At 53.1% G+C, this 15,007-nt stretch overlaps 1 protein-coding gene across 2 annotated transcripts in view; it reads left to right on the top strand.

Annotated features, from left to right (window-relative positions):
- Window positions 1–273: 273 nt before the first annotated feature.
- Window positions 274–15,007, top strand: part of SH2D3C (SH2 domain containing 3C) — a 28,305-nt gene continuing 13,571 nt past the window's right edge. Inside the window, exons 1-3 of one of the 2 annotated variants that reach the window (XM_006917991.2) lie at window positions 274–417; window positions 2,401–2,878; window positions 12,640–12,679. In XM_006917991.2, coding sequence (XP_006918053.1) covers window positions 381–417; window positions 2,401–2,878; window positions 12,640–12,679 — 555 coding nt within the window. In that variant the 5' untranslated portion in view covers window positions 274–380. Of the gene's footprint in view, window positions 418–2,400; window positions 2,879–4,333; window positions 4,439–12,639; window positions 12,680–15,007 lie in introns of those variants that run through there. The other variant, XM_025051092.1, reaches the window with a different exon arrangement.

Here is a 15,007-nt window from a genome sequence, read left to right as displayed (position 1 = left end):
GTGGTTGGCAGGTCCCCAGCAGCCCCTGGCCCAGTGGGCTCCGTTCCCAGAGCCTGTGGTTTGTTCCCCAGACCTTCTAGGTCCCATGGGTTTGTGGTCTGCCCCCTGTCCCCCTCCCCATTGCTGCCAAGGCCAAGGAGGAGGCCCAGGGAGGGCCCCCTCCAGCCCCGGAACTGGGGGAGGCCCCAGCCCCCGCCCCTGCAGAGAGGATGGGGAGGGTGGGGCTGTGGGAGTTTCACTGGTTTAAAAATACACAGAGGAAGCAAGTGAGAGGGTGCGAGAAAGGGGAAGGGGAGGTGAGAGAAGCACCTCAACATTCAAGTCCAGAGCCTTGAGACGCCACTTTCCTGCAGGCCAAGGGCTTTGCACCACTTGCCAAGATGACGGAGGGGCCCAAGAAGGCCAGCAAAAAGTTCAGTGAGTGCATGGCCCTTCATCCCGCTGTCTGTCCATCTCAGGCTCTCTGCTTCTTCATAACTGTCTTGTTTCTGTTTCTCTTTCTGTCTATGTCTATCTCTCTCTGGAGATCTCTGCTTCTGGGTTTCCATGTCACCATCTCTCTGTCACTCTGGCCCCAGTATCTTTCTCTCTCCCTGGCTGGTTTGGCTCCCCCTCTCTGTTGTTTCTGTCTCGGTCCACCCTGACTCATTCTCTCCGTTGGTCTGCACATCCTGGTCCCTGGCTCTCTTTGACCTACCCTACGGCTGGGCTGGGAAAGACACCCCCCCGACACCCTGTCCCCTGCCTCTGGGCCTGGTTCCATAGGGTCTCAGGTCAGGCAGCGTTGCTAGGGTGGGGTGGGGTGTGTGCGTGCCATGCGATGCTGTCTTATATCCTCAACAGCAGTGACACTGGGACCCAGAGCAACTTAATGAAGGGCCACACCCACCTATTGTTGTTTCCCCAGGTCAATCCCCTCCTGGTCCCAGAAATCTGCTCCCCCTGGTTCCTTCTATCTCTCTGTGTGTGTGTGTGTGTGTGTGTGTGTGTGTGTGTGTGTGTGTGTGTGTACAGTGTAAGGATTATGACTATATTCCACGGCTGAAAAGACTGAGGCCTAGAGAATTGCATGAGATCATAAGGGGCTCAATGTCATGTTCCTGACTTGGCCTCAGTTTCCCTCCCTGCCCCACTACTGTTTCCTCCAGACCCTCGGTGTCCGGGACGCGAAATAAGTCGTGCTGAGACAGGAGGCAGTTTGTGGTCCTCCCTCTGGCTGTTGGCACAATTTCTGCCCCATGGAATAGCTTTCTGAGAGCAGAGTGACAGACTTTTCTGACAATGTGAATCAAGAAGCAGAAGCTAAGACCAAGTGAGGGCTGGGCAGGGCTGGGAGGAAAGCCCCAGAGCACTGACCCAGCAGTCCAGAGCCCTGGACCCTCATCCAGGCTCAGCCTTGCTGTGTGACCCTGGGCAGGTTCCTTCCCCTCTCTGGGCCTCAGTTTCCTCTCTTGTCAAATGGGGGCATCCTACCTATATTCTGGCATGTTTATGAGGAGGAAGCAGAGGATGCCAAGGAAGTTGAAAATGCCAGAGATTTTCCCTTTTTGCTCATCTGGAAGCATAGAGAAGTCCGATGGTGGTGGCTGTGAGGAGGAGGGGCAATCCCACTGCTGGGGACAGGAAGGAGAGAATTCACATGCACCCCTGCGGAAATGTGGAGATGGTATCACCCGAGCACTGTCGCCTGAGTTGGGACCGTGGGCTCAGCTGACAGGAAAGAAAGAACCGCAGGGAGTGGGACCCTCAGGCTCCTGACAACCCCCTTTTCATTTCGTCCTCTGCCCCAGGTGCTCAAATGCCCCTTCCTGCCCCCACATACACATACACACACGCGCACGCACGCATGCAGTTTTTCCTGCTGGCTGTGTGACCTTAGTGGTTCATTTCACATTTCTGAACCTCAATTTCCTCATCTGGAGGATGGGGGATTAAACTTGCATCACTGAGTTGTGCTGAGAATTCAGCGAGATGATGCATGCAGCATGTTTAACAAATGCACGGGTGTGATTGTAATCGTCATCATCATCATCAGCTTCATTACTTCTTGAGAAAATCCTGTGTACTGGGCACCATGTTAAGAATATTATTTACATGCTTTTCTTCAATTCTCTCACTGCCCATTGGCGGTGGGTACTATAATCTATTTTAATGATGTGGCGAATGGGGCTCAGAGAGGTTGAGTGACTTGCCTAAGGTTGCACAGCTAGGATGTGGAAGAGCAGGGATTCAAGTCCGGGGCCACATGACTCCAAAGCTGCCAAGTTATACCATAGTAATTAGAGGGAGTGCCAGTGAGGCCGGACCCTCCACAAACCCTCGATGAGTCAAACAGCATGTGTTTTTTATTGTTACTGCTGCTGGCATTGGCATTAACTCTTTTCCCTCCTCCCCTGCCAGAGTTCTTCAAGTTCAAGGGCCTTGGGAGTCTCTCCAACCTCCATCGGTCCTTCACTCTGAGACGGTCCTCAGCCCCCGTCAGTATCCGTTCCTACCTAAAACCTGAAACATTTGAGGCCACACAGGATGACATGGTGACAGTCCCCAAGAGCCCCCTGGCCTATGCTCGCTCCAGTGACATGTACAGTCACATGGGCACCATGCCTCGCCCCAGCATCAAGAAGACTCGGGGACAACAGGCTGCCCAGGAGGCCCGGGAGGTGGGCCCTGAGCCCCATTTGGTGCCCCGAGGTCTGCCCGACCCCCCAAGCTTGGAGGCAGCCGAGGAAGTGGTGGTGGGGACTGAAACGCCCCTGGAGAACACCTCGGCAGTGGGACCCAACCCTTCTGCAGTGGAGGTGGACCCCATGAGAAAGCCTGAAGACCCCAGGGCAGACACAGAAGAGGAGACAGCCCCCGGGAATGTGCCCCCAGAAAGGTAGGTGCCCACCAGGAGAGTGTGAGGGCGGGACCTGGAGGGGTGGTGTCTCTAGTCTCCTGCCAGTGGCAACTGGAGAGGTTCCCCCAACACACCCATGTGGGTAAACCAACTAACAAACAAACACACTTAAACCAAGTGCTTACTGTAGACCAGGCACTGCGCTCAGCCCTTCACTTGCAATTAATTTTCAAGGAAAAAAACAAACAAAACAGTCACTTAACTTGGTTTTAGAGTATGTTGAGAATTTGCATACAAAAATTCAAATAGTGATGATATGGTCATAGCTCCCGTTTAGCAAATACCTGTTTTACTGGGCGTCGAAACAAATGTTACTTGCTGAAAATTCTGTAAAAGAATCTATGATTAGCCCCCTTTTACAGATGGGGAAACTGAGATTCAGCCAAGGTCTCTGAGCTGTAATTTGAACAGGAAACTGCTTGCCTCCAATGGCTATATACTCATTCACCCCACTGTACCCACACCTAAGCCCTACAGCCGTGTACTTCATGCCCTTGGGAGACACCTCAACCCCGACCAAAGAAGCCTTTTCAACCCTCAGAGCCTTTGTGTAAACCACACTGATCAGATGTGCCTATTGAAATAAAGAGAACAAAATCAGCAGAGAAAAAGTAATTCGAAGGCTGGTTCTGGGACCTTTCTTGACTGGATCTGCCCTGTGCTGAGGTAATTAATCCTAGACGATTCACCCTTCAACGGGCAGCAAGACCTTGTAAAGCTGCAGAGTGAATCCAGTGCAGAACTCTGCTTCTTACTGACTGCTTGCTCTTGGACAAGTCTGTTCCCTTCTCTCAACCTTAGTTTCTTGATCTGATAAATGGGCATAACTATAGCACCAACCTCGTACGGTTGTGGTGAGAAGTCAAGGATAACATACTTATAAAATCTTAGCACAGTGCTTGGCACACGACAAACGTTCAGTAAATCGGAAAGTTTATCTTTATGATTAATAAAATTTATGCTTTACACCATCCCTCACTGCCTCACCATCCGGGACGCCCTGCCATCCCCTCCTAAATTCGGCCTCATTCGGGTGTGGAAGAGCAAGGATTGTAAGTAGGGAAGAGGGCCTGATAGGTCCTGGGGCGTTCTGAGGCACCCCAAAGTCTGAGTGTGAAAGAACTGGACCCGTCGGAGTGGAGGGGCGTGGTCTTTCCAGGAGGCACCCGAGACTGTTGGGGAAGCTGGCGTGGGGAGCAGGGCGGGGCAAGGAGGAGGTGGTGAGCATGGGGGCGTGGTTTTCTTGGCCCTTGGACACAGATTGGGAGAAGGCAGAGTGAGCTCGGTGGAGGGCGTGTCTGAGGCCGGGCGTGTTCTTCCTAGTGGGTGGGGCGGCGCCCAGCAGAGGGCGGAGGGGCGTGCCCTGGGCGTGGCTTACACATTAGGCTCCGCCCCTGGAGTCCTGCTTTGAGCTCCGCAGTTCTGTGGTCTGAGAAAAGCGGGAGCCGTTGGGTTGAGGAGGTCGCCAGGCTGCAGGCGGTGACCGCGGGGAACGATGACTGCAGTGGGTCGAAGGTGCCCAGCACTGACACCCAGAGGGTGAGTGACCGAGCTGGGCCCGGGGAGGACCTGCGGAGACCGTACTGACCTGAGCGAGAAATCCATTCCCCTGAGGCAACTGACAAACTGGGGTCTGATTTAGCATAAGGGTCTTTTAAGATTTCTTTTGGTGTAACTCTGTCCCGGTCTGTCCGGGCGCAGGTTTATTCCTCACAATAGGCCCAGAAGAGAGCCACTATTATCATTCCCACTTTATAGATGAGGAAAGAGATTTGCTTGCCTGATTTGACACAGTAGAAAAGATCAGAACCAGGGTTTAACTCTACCTTCCTGGCCCATGCCCTTAAAGGCTGGGCAACTCATTCCCCTCCAGCAGGGCCAGGGCCTCTGAGAAGGATGGTCTTGAGACGCTGCAAGAATGCCAAGTCTAGGACCTAGCCTTCCTCCCCCCTGGGCAAGGGCCCACGGTGGTCCTGGCAGTGCCTCTGGCATCAGATGTGGCCTAAAGCTGTTGGAGGAAATAGACTCTTCCCCTAATCCTCCGTTATCTAGAGTGTCCAGGGGTCCTGAGGCAGTAGGTTTGCAGGTCAGATTGAGGCCCCTCCTGGTGCCCTGGGACCCAGTGTCCCACCTGCCCTCCAGGCCAAGTAGGAGACCAGGAGTTGTTGAATGCTTCCAGGAGCCCCTGAAGCCCAGCCTTGTGCCCCGGAGTCAGGAAATCTGCTTTGCCTGTGTGAGATCAGGCTTGTCCTGCCCGACTCTGGGCCTCAATCTCCCCAGCAGCCCAGATGGGTCTAGGATAATGTCTTAGGATCCACCCAGCTTAAGGAGGAGGGCATTTGAGAACTGTCACTGAGCCAGACTTGGTGCCTCATTCCCAAGGGGTTGCCAGGGGGTGGTTCCAGTGGCCGCTCAGGGAGCAGCCTAAGCTGATTGTCCCTCCACTGCTCCCTGGGAGGCAGGGTGCACCTGGAGCAGAAGGAAGGAAGGGGAAGAGGTGAGGCTGCAGGAGTTTCCTGGTGCCCCGTGGCCTGCTGAGATCATGGGGATGAGGAGGAAGGAGGGAGGAGGAGCCAACTGCACAGAGAATGAAAGGAGAGCACCAGCCTAGCCTGCCACTGTCCCCCAGCACCCTCGGCCTTCTGGAGGGACATAGCCGGTCCAGAGACCCCTGACACCCTTTCTTCTCAGTCCATGTCACAGAAAAGAAAACAGAGGCTCAGAGAGGGAAGGGAGGCTCCCAACCCCTCACGCGCCCCCCGACAGCCATACCCATACGGGAATTGTCAGGCCATGGTCCTGCCAGAAGTGATCGAGATCTGCTCACAAGGAGCCAGCCCGTCTGGAGCTCCCAATGGGCACTGTCTACCACATGGGCCCTGTGAGGGGCAAGCCCCCATTTGCTCCAGTGAGAAGACTGGAGGTTCAGAGAGGGGAAGGGAACTTCCTGGGGTCACAGAGAGATGAAGTGTCAGAGCCTAGATTTAACCCCAGACCTGGCCAACTCCCAAGGACAAGCTCTTAACCATTTAGGCCGCATTTCACTTCTTGCAAGCAAAACACTCAAAGCCGTTTCTACCATTATTTCAAATGACTTCCCATGACACCCTGGAGAGGTATTAGGAGTCCAGTTTATAGATGAAGAGATTGAGGTTTTGTTATTTATTTATATATTTGTTTGTTCGTTTGTTTGTTTATTATTTATTTTTAGGCAAGGCAACCATCGGTTGCCCTCATGGATTGCAAGGATTGTCAGCTTACAATCCTTTCTTTTTTATTTTTTTATGCCTATAGCACCTGGTCTTTCTAGGTAGTCTCCCATCTAAGTATTAACCAGGCCCAACCCAGCTTAGCTTCCGAGATCAGAGAGATTGAGGTTTTGTGAGGTTAATAACTTTCATGAGATCACACAGTCGAGCTGGAATTTTAGTAATTTTAATCTTGGCCGAGATGGAAACAGCAGTGAGCACAAGGGACAAAGCCCTGCTCTCATGGAGCCCCCGTTCCAGTGTGGAGAAGAGAGATGAACAAGATGTGGTCAGCTAGAAGAGAAAAGCACCATGAAAAAAAGATTTAAATCAAGTGGGGGACTTGGTCTCAGGTGGGAGTGGCTGGTGGTGACAATTTAGGAAGGCTAGCCAGGAAAAAAGTCTCGGTGAGAAACTGATGTTCGAACAAAGAAGACGAGGGAACAACCCCTCTTGCTATCTGGGGGAGAGTGTACCAGGCCAAGGGAACAGCATGTACAAAGGTCCTGAGGTGGGAACGTCGGTGGTGTGTATGAGGAGTAGCGGAGACTTGAGTGGCTGGAGTAGAGCAAGATGGCGGTCTGGGGAGAGAGGAGTGGTGGGAGACAGGAAATGGGTTCGTATAATGCAAGGCCTGGAAGGCCCGGCAAGGACCTGGCTTTGACTCTGAGCAGCCATTACTGGCCCTGAGCAGAGGAGGGCCCCACTGTGACTTATGTTTTACAAGGACCTCTCCTTTGAGGAGGATTTGAACACAGTTCTTATTTTAAAGTATGTCACCCAAGCATCCTTAGAGACCCACGCCCCTCCACTCCCACCCCTGGAGCTGTTCAAGAGGAAATTGAGACTTGGAGAAGGTGGTACTCCATTGGAGAGCCAGGGGCACCCTGGGTTGCCTGTGCCCCAGCCCTGGAGCCGGGCACTGAGAACAAGCCAAGACACCCCCCCCCTTTTCCTTCTGGAATGTTGATTCTGGTCCAAGAATTCCCAGCGCTCCCCAGAGTCCCACGACCCTCTCAGCCCTGCAGAGTGACGTCAGCTGCCGGGCATCTGGTAGTGATTACCTACCGGGGGAGGGGGCTGTGGTGGGCCCAGCCCGTCCAGCCTCCTCAGGCTCTGGGCGGCTGGTCCTTGTCTTCTGAAGGGGCCCAGCTGCTCCTGGCTCTCATTTCCTGTGGAGACTTTCTCACAGTCCTTGAGACCCCTGGACGCCTCAGGCTGTGGGAACTGTGCTGGCTTGGGAAAGATGGACTGCCCCTGCCTCCAACTGGAGCCACATCCCCCCAAACCCTCAGGGGACCCTATTTGCAGCATACTGGACCTATGTGGGGTGCAGGCTGGGAAGGACAGGAGTCAGATATATCAGCAGCTCAGAGGCCCACTGATTGTACAACCTTGAACAACTCCGTTCCCCTCCTTGAGCCTCAGTGTCCCCATCTGGGAATTGGGGAGAATAACACTATCTGCTTCACAGGGTCATTGTGGATGGGATGCAGCATTTTCCTGGGCTTGACTCAAGGAAGTACCAGTACACAGAAGCCGCTCGCGCTACCACCATACCCATGTTATAGAAGAGGAAGCTGAGGCGCAATGAGGGGGACTTGGCCAGGGTCACACAGCTTCCTCCCTCCCAGCTGTCTTCTCTCTGTCAATCCCCATTCCATTTCCTTTTCCTGACATCAGTTCTGGGCTCCTGCTCTGGTTGAAATGTTATTTTTCTTTGCCATCCCCTCCCCACCTTCTTCCCCTCTTCACCCCAAAGTGTCTCCGTTTTCCAGGGGAGACGGCTTCATGCAAGAAACAGAGCAGGGCCAACCCAGGTCTAGTCTACAGCCGTGTGTCCTGGGTCAAGTCGCAAGCTTTGGTTTTCTCCTCTGTAACGTGGGGAGATCCCAGACTTTCAGTCAGCACTCAACATGCCTTCCGGTTTGCTCTCCTCCAGCAGGTTTTGAGTCTCAGGTAGCAGATCTCAGAACTCGGCATCCTCAGCTCTGCCCCAGGGAGAATGGCCTCGATCTACTCTCTCCTCACAGGGCTGGCACCCTTTCTGAGCTCCTGCTGGGGAGCTCACCCCTGTCAAGAAGACCGAGGGCGCAGAATGGTGGAAAAGGAGCCACGATGTCTCCAGGACAGTGGCGGGCCACCTTAGAGGCGGTGGGCAGGGCCAGGCTAAAGCCAAGAGTCTTCCTGTCAGGAAATCCCAAAGGCCCATGGTGCCCCCAGAGAGATGGGACTTTCTGCCCCAGATCTCCCTCTGTCCAAGGCCCTTAAGGACTAAGGAGCACAGAGCAGTGTTGCTTCCGTGCCGGGGGTAAGTGCAGGTCAGAGTAAAGGTAGGAAAGAATCTTCAGCCCTCTAGGAGGGCCAGGAAGGGAGCTCTCCAGGGTGGGGGTGGAGCAGAGAGAGGAGCCATGTGGGCAAGGGAACCTCCCACCCTTCCTTCTCATAGGATCTTCCTGGACCCTCTGGAAGAGTTATAATGTGCTCATTTCACAGATGAGGAAGTTGAACCCAAGAGAGGGGAAGGCGAGGGGAAAGTTGAGAAGCAGGAGTCAGAGGTTGGGCAAGTCTCCGCTCAAGGCTATATGACTAGGTCTCAAGGCCAAAGGGAACAAACTGGGGGACAGATAAAGGGCAGTAGGCCAGGGTGGACAGAATGGTGGCCTCTCTCCACCGCCTCTCTTCTAGGGTCCCCGAGAAGCCTCACCTTTTCTTCTGGGCTAGTACGGAAGCCCTGAAGGTGAAGCTCAGATTTAAACCTGCACCAGGGAAAGAAAAGATAATGGGCTCTAATTACTGCTCATTAATCTAATTAATTAAGCTAATATATGCAATGAGCGGTATCAGTTATCAGAACAAATTAGTTAACATGGGCAATTAAAGGGGTTGCTTATTGAAATAATGTGGTTGATTAATGGGACTGATTTAGCTCAATTGTCACTATTTTTTATTAATTGGTTTCACCACTAATATTAGAGAGGATGTGCCTTTTAAGTCCATAAAATAAGAATAAATGAACTAAATGGAGCCGAGGTTTTAGAAATGATTCCTGGATTTGATCATTACAAAAGGAGGGAGAACGTTCTAGAAATCTCCAAGGCAAACTGAGATCTGAAGTCAAAGTTGGAATTACTCTGTGGCTCTTAGGGGAAGAGGAGGGTCCAGGCAGAGGGAACATCATGTGCAAAGGCCCCGAGGTTGGAGGGAGCTACACTCTTTGGAGGAAGTGCGGGGTGGCCGGAGGGCAGGAAAGAGTTAGGAGAGAGGAGGAATGGCGGGCAGAGGCCCGGCCACAGAAGGCTGAGCCACCATGAGGACTAGTCTTTATCCTCAGGGTTTGCAGGGGCTGGTGTGACATTCATTCATTCAAAAACATCTGCCTGGCACTGCTCTAGGCAGACCACAATCCCTGCCCTTGCGGAGCGGAGACGGTCAACGCTTGAGGTAGGATACGTGGTGAGTCAGAGACCTACAGAGACAAAGGGCAGGGAAGGGAGATGGAGCGCCTTGAGAAGGTCAGACTTTTAGGTGGGTGGCAGGGAAGTCCTCACTGAGAAGGGGACATTGTAGTAGAGACTTGAAAGGGGGAAGGGAGGAGGCTCGGTGGGTATTTGGAGGGAAGGTATTCCAGCAGAGGGAACAGAAAGTTCCCTCTGCAAAGGCCCCAAGGTGGGGACAAAAGCCAGCAGGAAGCCCAGCTTCGGCTGGAGCAGTGTGGTCAGACTTGAGGTGGGAGAGGTGGTGAGGCTGTGAAGGCTGTTATGAGAACTTTGACTTTTACTCTGAGTGAAACTGGGGCCACTTCAGTGGGTTAGAGCAGAGAGAAGCCATGATCTAACTTTCATTTTAACAGGCCTGCTTGGGCTGCTGAGGTAAGAACAGGCCAATAACAAGGTGGTGGCCATAGTCCGGGCAAGAGATGGCAGTCAGTGTCAGCAGACATGGTCACCTTATGTCTTGGAGATCCTGCAGTATTGTAGGTCAGGGGCAGGCAATGGGGGCTGAGTGCTTCGCAGACCCTCGGCTTCCCCGGCCTCTGCCCCGAGCACCCACATTGGCCCTGGCCACCCCATCTTACCTGATCCCTGGTGCCGCCATCCCCTCCCCAAGGCTCTGCTTCCACCCGGAGCCCTAGGGGAAGTGGACAGGAAGCAGGAGGAAATGCTGGGGCAATCCCAGTGTCCTGGCCAATCTGTTCCCAGCAGTGGAAGGATTTCCGGGCCTGAATGGCCGGAAATGCTGGGATGGGACACCTCACCCGGGAAGAATGGTGGGGGCGAGCAGGACAGGGGTCCCTACTCCACTTCGCTCCCACTGCTGGACACAGAGAGCCCGAGCTGCTTTGGAAGCCTGCTGCGGCCGAGCTGCAGCTTGAGGGTTTGTAGTTAGAAGTCAGGAAGGACCTTGAAGGAGGGAAGGTTAGCAACAGGGACTCCAGAATGTCACCACAGAGAGGGCCGTCAGATTGCTTCTCCAAGAGGATCCCCTGGCCTCAGGAGCTGGGGAGACCCAGTACGAAATTCTGGCCTGGAAACACACACCTTGATCACAATTCCTGTTGTCGTTACTGTTGTTTTTAGCTCAGCTTTTTTTTTATTTGTCTGGTTTAAGTTTATTTTATTAAATTTATTACATTTAAATTTAAACATTGCACTTCTGTATGTGAGGGAGCAGTTCCCCAATGTTCGACCTCCCTCCCTGTTTTGCAGATGGGGATATTGAGTCTTGTCCCAGACAGAGAGTCAGGGCCCAGCCTGACAGAATTAATAATAATGAGAGGGATTAACATTGGTCAAGTGCTTACTATTCATGCACTCGTTTAAGCAATAAATATTTCTTGAGCTCCTACTGGGTGCCAGGCACCGTGCTGGATTAGATAAAGTCGGTGCCCTTGTGGAGGTGTCAGGCAATTATTTGTCATAGATACATGTCAAGTGATTATTTCGGGCAAGGATTGATGCATGTGAAGAAAATAAAGCAGGGCAGAAGGAATAGGAAGTGCAAAGGACATGTGACAAGAATGAGCTTGGCATGAGGCCAGTGTGGCTGGGGCAGAACAAGGGTCAGAGTGAGTGAGGGAGGCATGGAGCGGTTGGCGAGGCGGGCAGTTGGGTACCACCAGGCCATGCAGGGCCCTATAGACTGAGGAACATATAACCCGGTTTACGCCAATTTTTCTGGCGTAATAATGGCACCCTCTTTACTCTCACAAGGGAAGAAGCATTCTGGTTGGATGATGTGACATGGCCAGCCATCTGCATGCAGGCCATGGAGAGGGGTTTCGATCTTGTTCTCCGGGAGACGGGAGGGCGGGGGTGGGAGGTGTGCGCCCGGTCTGCTTAAGTTTTCACCTTAGTGCCGTTTGCTGGTGCAGTGGTAGTTGACCAGGGGGTGAGAGCAAGCCACTGAGAAGGCTGCCGTGTGGTCCGCGGAGACACAGACGGGGGCCCATGCGGGGCAGAGTTGACACGTGGAGAGAAGTGGTCAGAATCTGTTTCGAAAGTAGAGCCGCAGGATTTCCTGAGGGATTGGGTGTGGAGCGTGAGCGAGAGAGGAGGCACAGATGATCGCAGGTTCTTGGCCAAACGAAGCAACGAGAAGGATGAAACTGACATTAACTGAGATGGGAAGTGGGTGTCTGGAGCAGGGCCATGGTGGGGGAGGACCCAGCAGTCCTGCTTTGAATATGACAAGTTCAAGATGACTTCAGACACCCAGGAGGAGATGACAAGGACGCAGTTCGGTTTATGAGACTGGTGCTGAAGGGGCAGGTCCAGGCTACATCAGAGGAGGGATGGATGGCTTTAAACACCTAGGACTGGGAGAAGTGACTCATGGTGGCCCGCGTGAGGAAGGGTGATATTTATTTGGCACCTAGGAAAAACAGCCACCCTGGCCCCTGGCCTCTGGCCTCTTCAGGCCACATGCCAGCCACCCTGAAGGAGGGGGGGATAAATTCTACAGCCAACTGTCACCAGCAGTGGCACCACGGTGTGCCAGGCGGCCGCTGAGTGGGTGACTCTGTACTAGAGAATGAGTGTAGGGCGGGAGGAGAAGAGGCTGAGCCCTGGCCTGGGGCCTCCAACTACTCAAGTCAGAGAGAGGTGGGGAGAGCACCAGGAGGGCGCAGTGCCCTGTAGCCGGGTGGAGACAGTGATTCAGGAAGCAGGCCCGTGTTAACATGCAGCATTCATCAGCTTCTTGAGTCTTCACAACAACCTCAGGAGGCAGAGGCTGTCATTGTCCCCGATAAAAAAACCCAGGCTCAGGGAGGTAAAGGGACTTGCCCAGGGTCTCGCAGCTGGAGAGTGTAGAAGCAGCGCAGCCCTCAGATTCCCGCAAGCTCTCTCAGCTGCAGTGTCCCCTCTCGCTTTCAGGATGAGCCCTCTGGGGCCCAGAGGGCCAGGTGCTGGCACCAGGCAGGTGGGTAGAGGCTGGTAGCTGGGGCGCCGGACAGAACTGGGGATACTTACCTCTCTTCTCTCTTTCCAGGGCTGCTGGAGAGCTGGAGGCTGGTGGCGACTATGTGAAGGTAAGGGACCAGGCAGGGAGACACGGGGGCAGGGTGCTCAGAGTTTGTTTCACGAACAAGAGGGCAGAATCCTCTTCTGAGCCTAGTTAGGAGCCAGATCTCACTGTCTGCCCCCAGGAGGAGAGGGTTTGGGGTGAGGACGGCGCTTGGGGTCTGCTTTCACTCCCAGCATCTTCTTCCCGTGCCTTCCACCATTCTCTCCTGGCCCTACACTCCGGACGTCCCGAGGCTTGTTACCAGCAGATCCTACCCCCGTGCCAGCTGGACAGGGCCCAAGGGTGTCTCTATGCAAGGACCATGGCGCTCTGATTGCACCCAGCCTCTGCGCATGGGCTGGTGCTAGGAGGTGGGGGCAAAAAAGAATGACTCAGTTCATCACAGATAATGGGCGCAGCTCACATGTATCACAAGTCTAATTTGTTCTGGGTGCTGGGAATGTCGAAAATGCAGTTTCGAAATTACGATGATGATAATAATAATACGACGTAACACTTTGAGTTCCTATGGTGCGTGAAGCCCTGTGCTAGGACTGGAAGGGAGACAGTTTTGAGCTTTTTACGTGAATGAGGTCTTCGACTTCTTCCCTCAAGACGGGGCAGCAAAGGCCTTCTTATGCCCACTTACAGATGGGAAACTTGAGGCTCAGAGAAGTGCAGTGACTTGCTCATAGCCACGCGGCTACTACAGGGGGAACTGTGATTGCAGTCCAAGTTTCCTTGATGCCAAGACCATGGACACAGCCCTTGGCCTTTTACCTCCAAGAGCACGCACCCTGAGCCAGGCCCCCTGCTGAGTACGGAACATACAGCAGAGGGTGAGGAGCAGCAGGCCCTGTGTTCAAGGGCTCCTGGTCCAAGTAGGGGCCAGGGCAGAATCGCCAGTGGTCTAGCTTCGTGTTTCGTAATCTAGCAGGTTCTAATTTTAGCCCCAGATCTGCCACTATTTGCCACATGACTTGGGGGGGGGGTATGTGTGTCATCTCTCTGAGCCTCAGTGTTCACCTATGTGAAATGGGGTAGCAGCAGCACCTCCAACCCAGGGTTGCTATGTGCTCAATGAACTCATGCTCAATGAATCCAGGGAGAGCTGGGTCTGGAACAGAGCAGGACGGCCTGGCTCCAGACCCCAAAGACATTCGAACACCCGAGATGCTGCGTGTAAAGTTCTGTGTAAGTGACTAATAATGAGGCAGTATGAGAAGTGCTCAGATTGCTGTCCCCCATCACCAGAAGGCTCATGTAAAAAGCCATTGGAGCTTTAGAAGTAGAGGATGACTTTCAGCTCAGGAGCTGGGGAGGGGAAGATCAAGGAAGGCTTTCTGGAGGAGGAGGCACTGAATCCAAGCCATTGCAGTTGCCCAGGAGCATTCCCTCCCCCAACAAAAAGCTGGAAAGGAGACAAAGATAAAGCAGAGATGGGCAGTAAAGTGGTCCAGGCAGGGGCAAGAGTGTGAGCGAGGTCAGAAAGCAAGCTGGGTGAGCCCAGGAAGTGCAGTCCAGGGCTGCGGTGAGCTGAGCAGGAGCTACTCCTGGAACCTGGGCCCTGGCTTCTCATCCAGAGCTTCATACCACAGGAGGAAAGAGGCTTCGGGGAGAACCAACGCCAGAGCCAATGGGGAGAACACACGGGGGGCATATTTCAGCACCCCACTAATCCCAGCTGTCTGGCAAGGCAATGAGATCCCCATCACTGATGATGTGAGACCCCTGTGAGGATTATTAGCTTTGTATTTTTCCTTTAGTTTATGGGGCTAAAAATGTAATTAAAAATATTATAAAAGAAATAATACCCGCTCACTGGAACTGATTGAGAAATCACCTAAAGGATGAAGTCAAAGGAATGTTAGTTTTAGCTTCAAGCCTCAGATGAGGGTGGAATCAATAGTCAACTTTCTAAAAGTTCATTCCTGCCCTAAGGTACTCAGCTTCCAGAATTCCAGGATTCTGAGACCATGATATGAATACTTTCATTCTAAGGCAAGAATTCTAAAGTTCCAAGGCCATAAATTCCGAGCTCCATGCTCAGAGCTTCAGAAGTGTTTACAGAAAACAACCAAACATACAGCTAGGATCCAGAGAGGTGGACTCACCTGCTTTACGTCACACAGTCTGTCAAAAAGATTTGAACCCCAGGCCTGACTGATGCAGAGTCAGCACTGACTCCGTTTGCATTGGAAAGCCTATGATTCGAGCACAAAAAGTCCAGATTCTAAGACACTAAGCTTGACGATCGTAACACGCATTTCTTGGACACTTACTTTATGCCTGGCAACTTATATGCATCAGCTCAGCCAATGCTCACAAGACTTCCGCGAGGTCAGCACAAGTA

The sequence above is a fragment of the Pteropus alecto genome, unplaced genomic scaffold (genome assembly GCF_000325575.1).
Source record: "Pteropus alecto unplaced genomic scaffold, ASM32557v1 scaffold67, whole genome shotgun sequence".
NCBI classification, from domain to species: Eukaryota; Metazoa; Chordata; class Mammalia; order Chiroptera; family Pteropodidae; genus Pteropus; species Pteropus alecto.
Note: the sequence above shows the minus strand (reverse complement) of the source record. Positions and strands in the feature narration are given on the sequence as shown.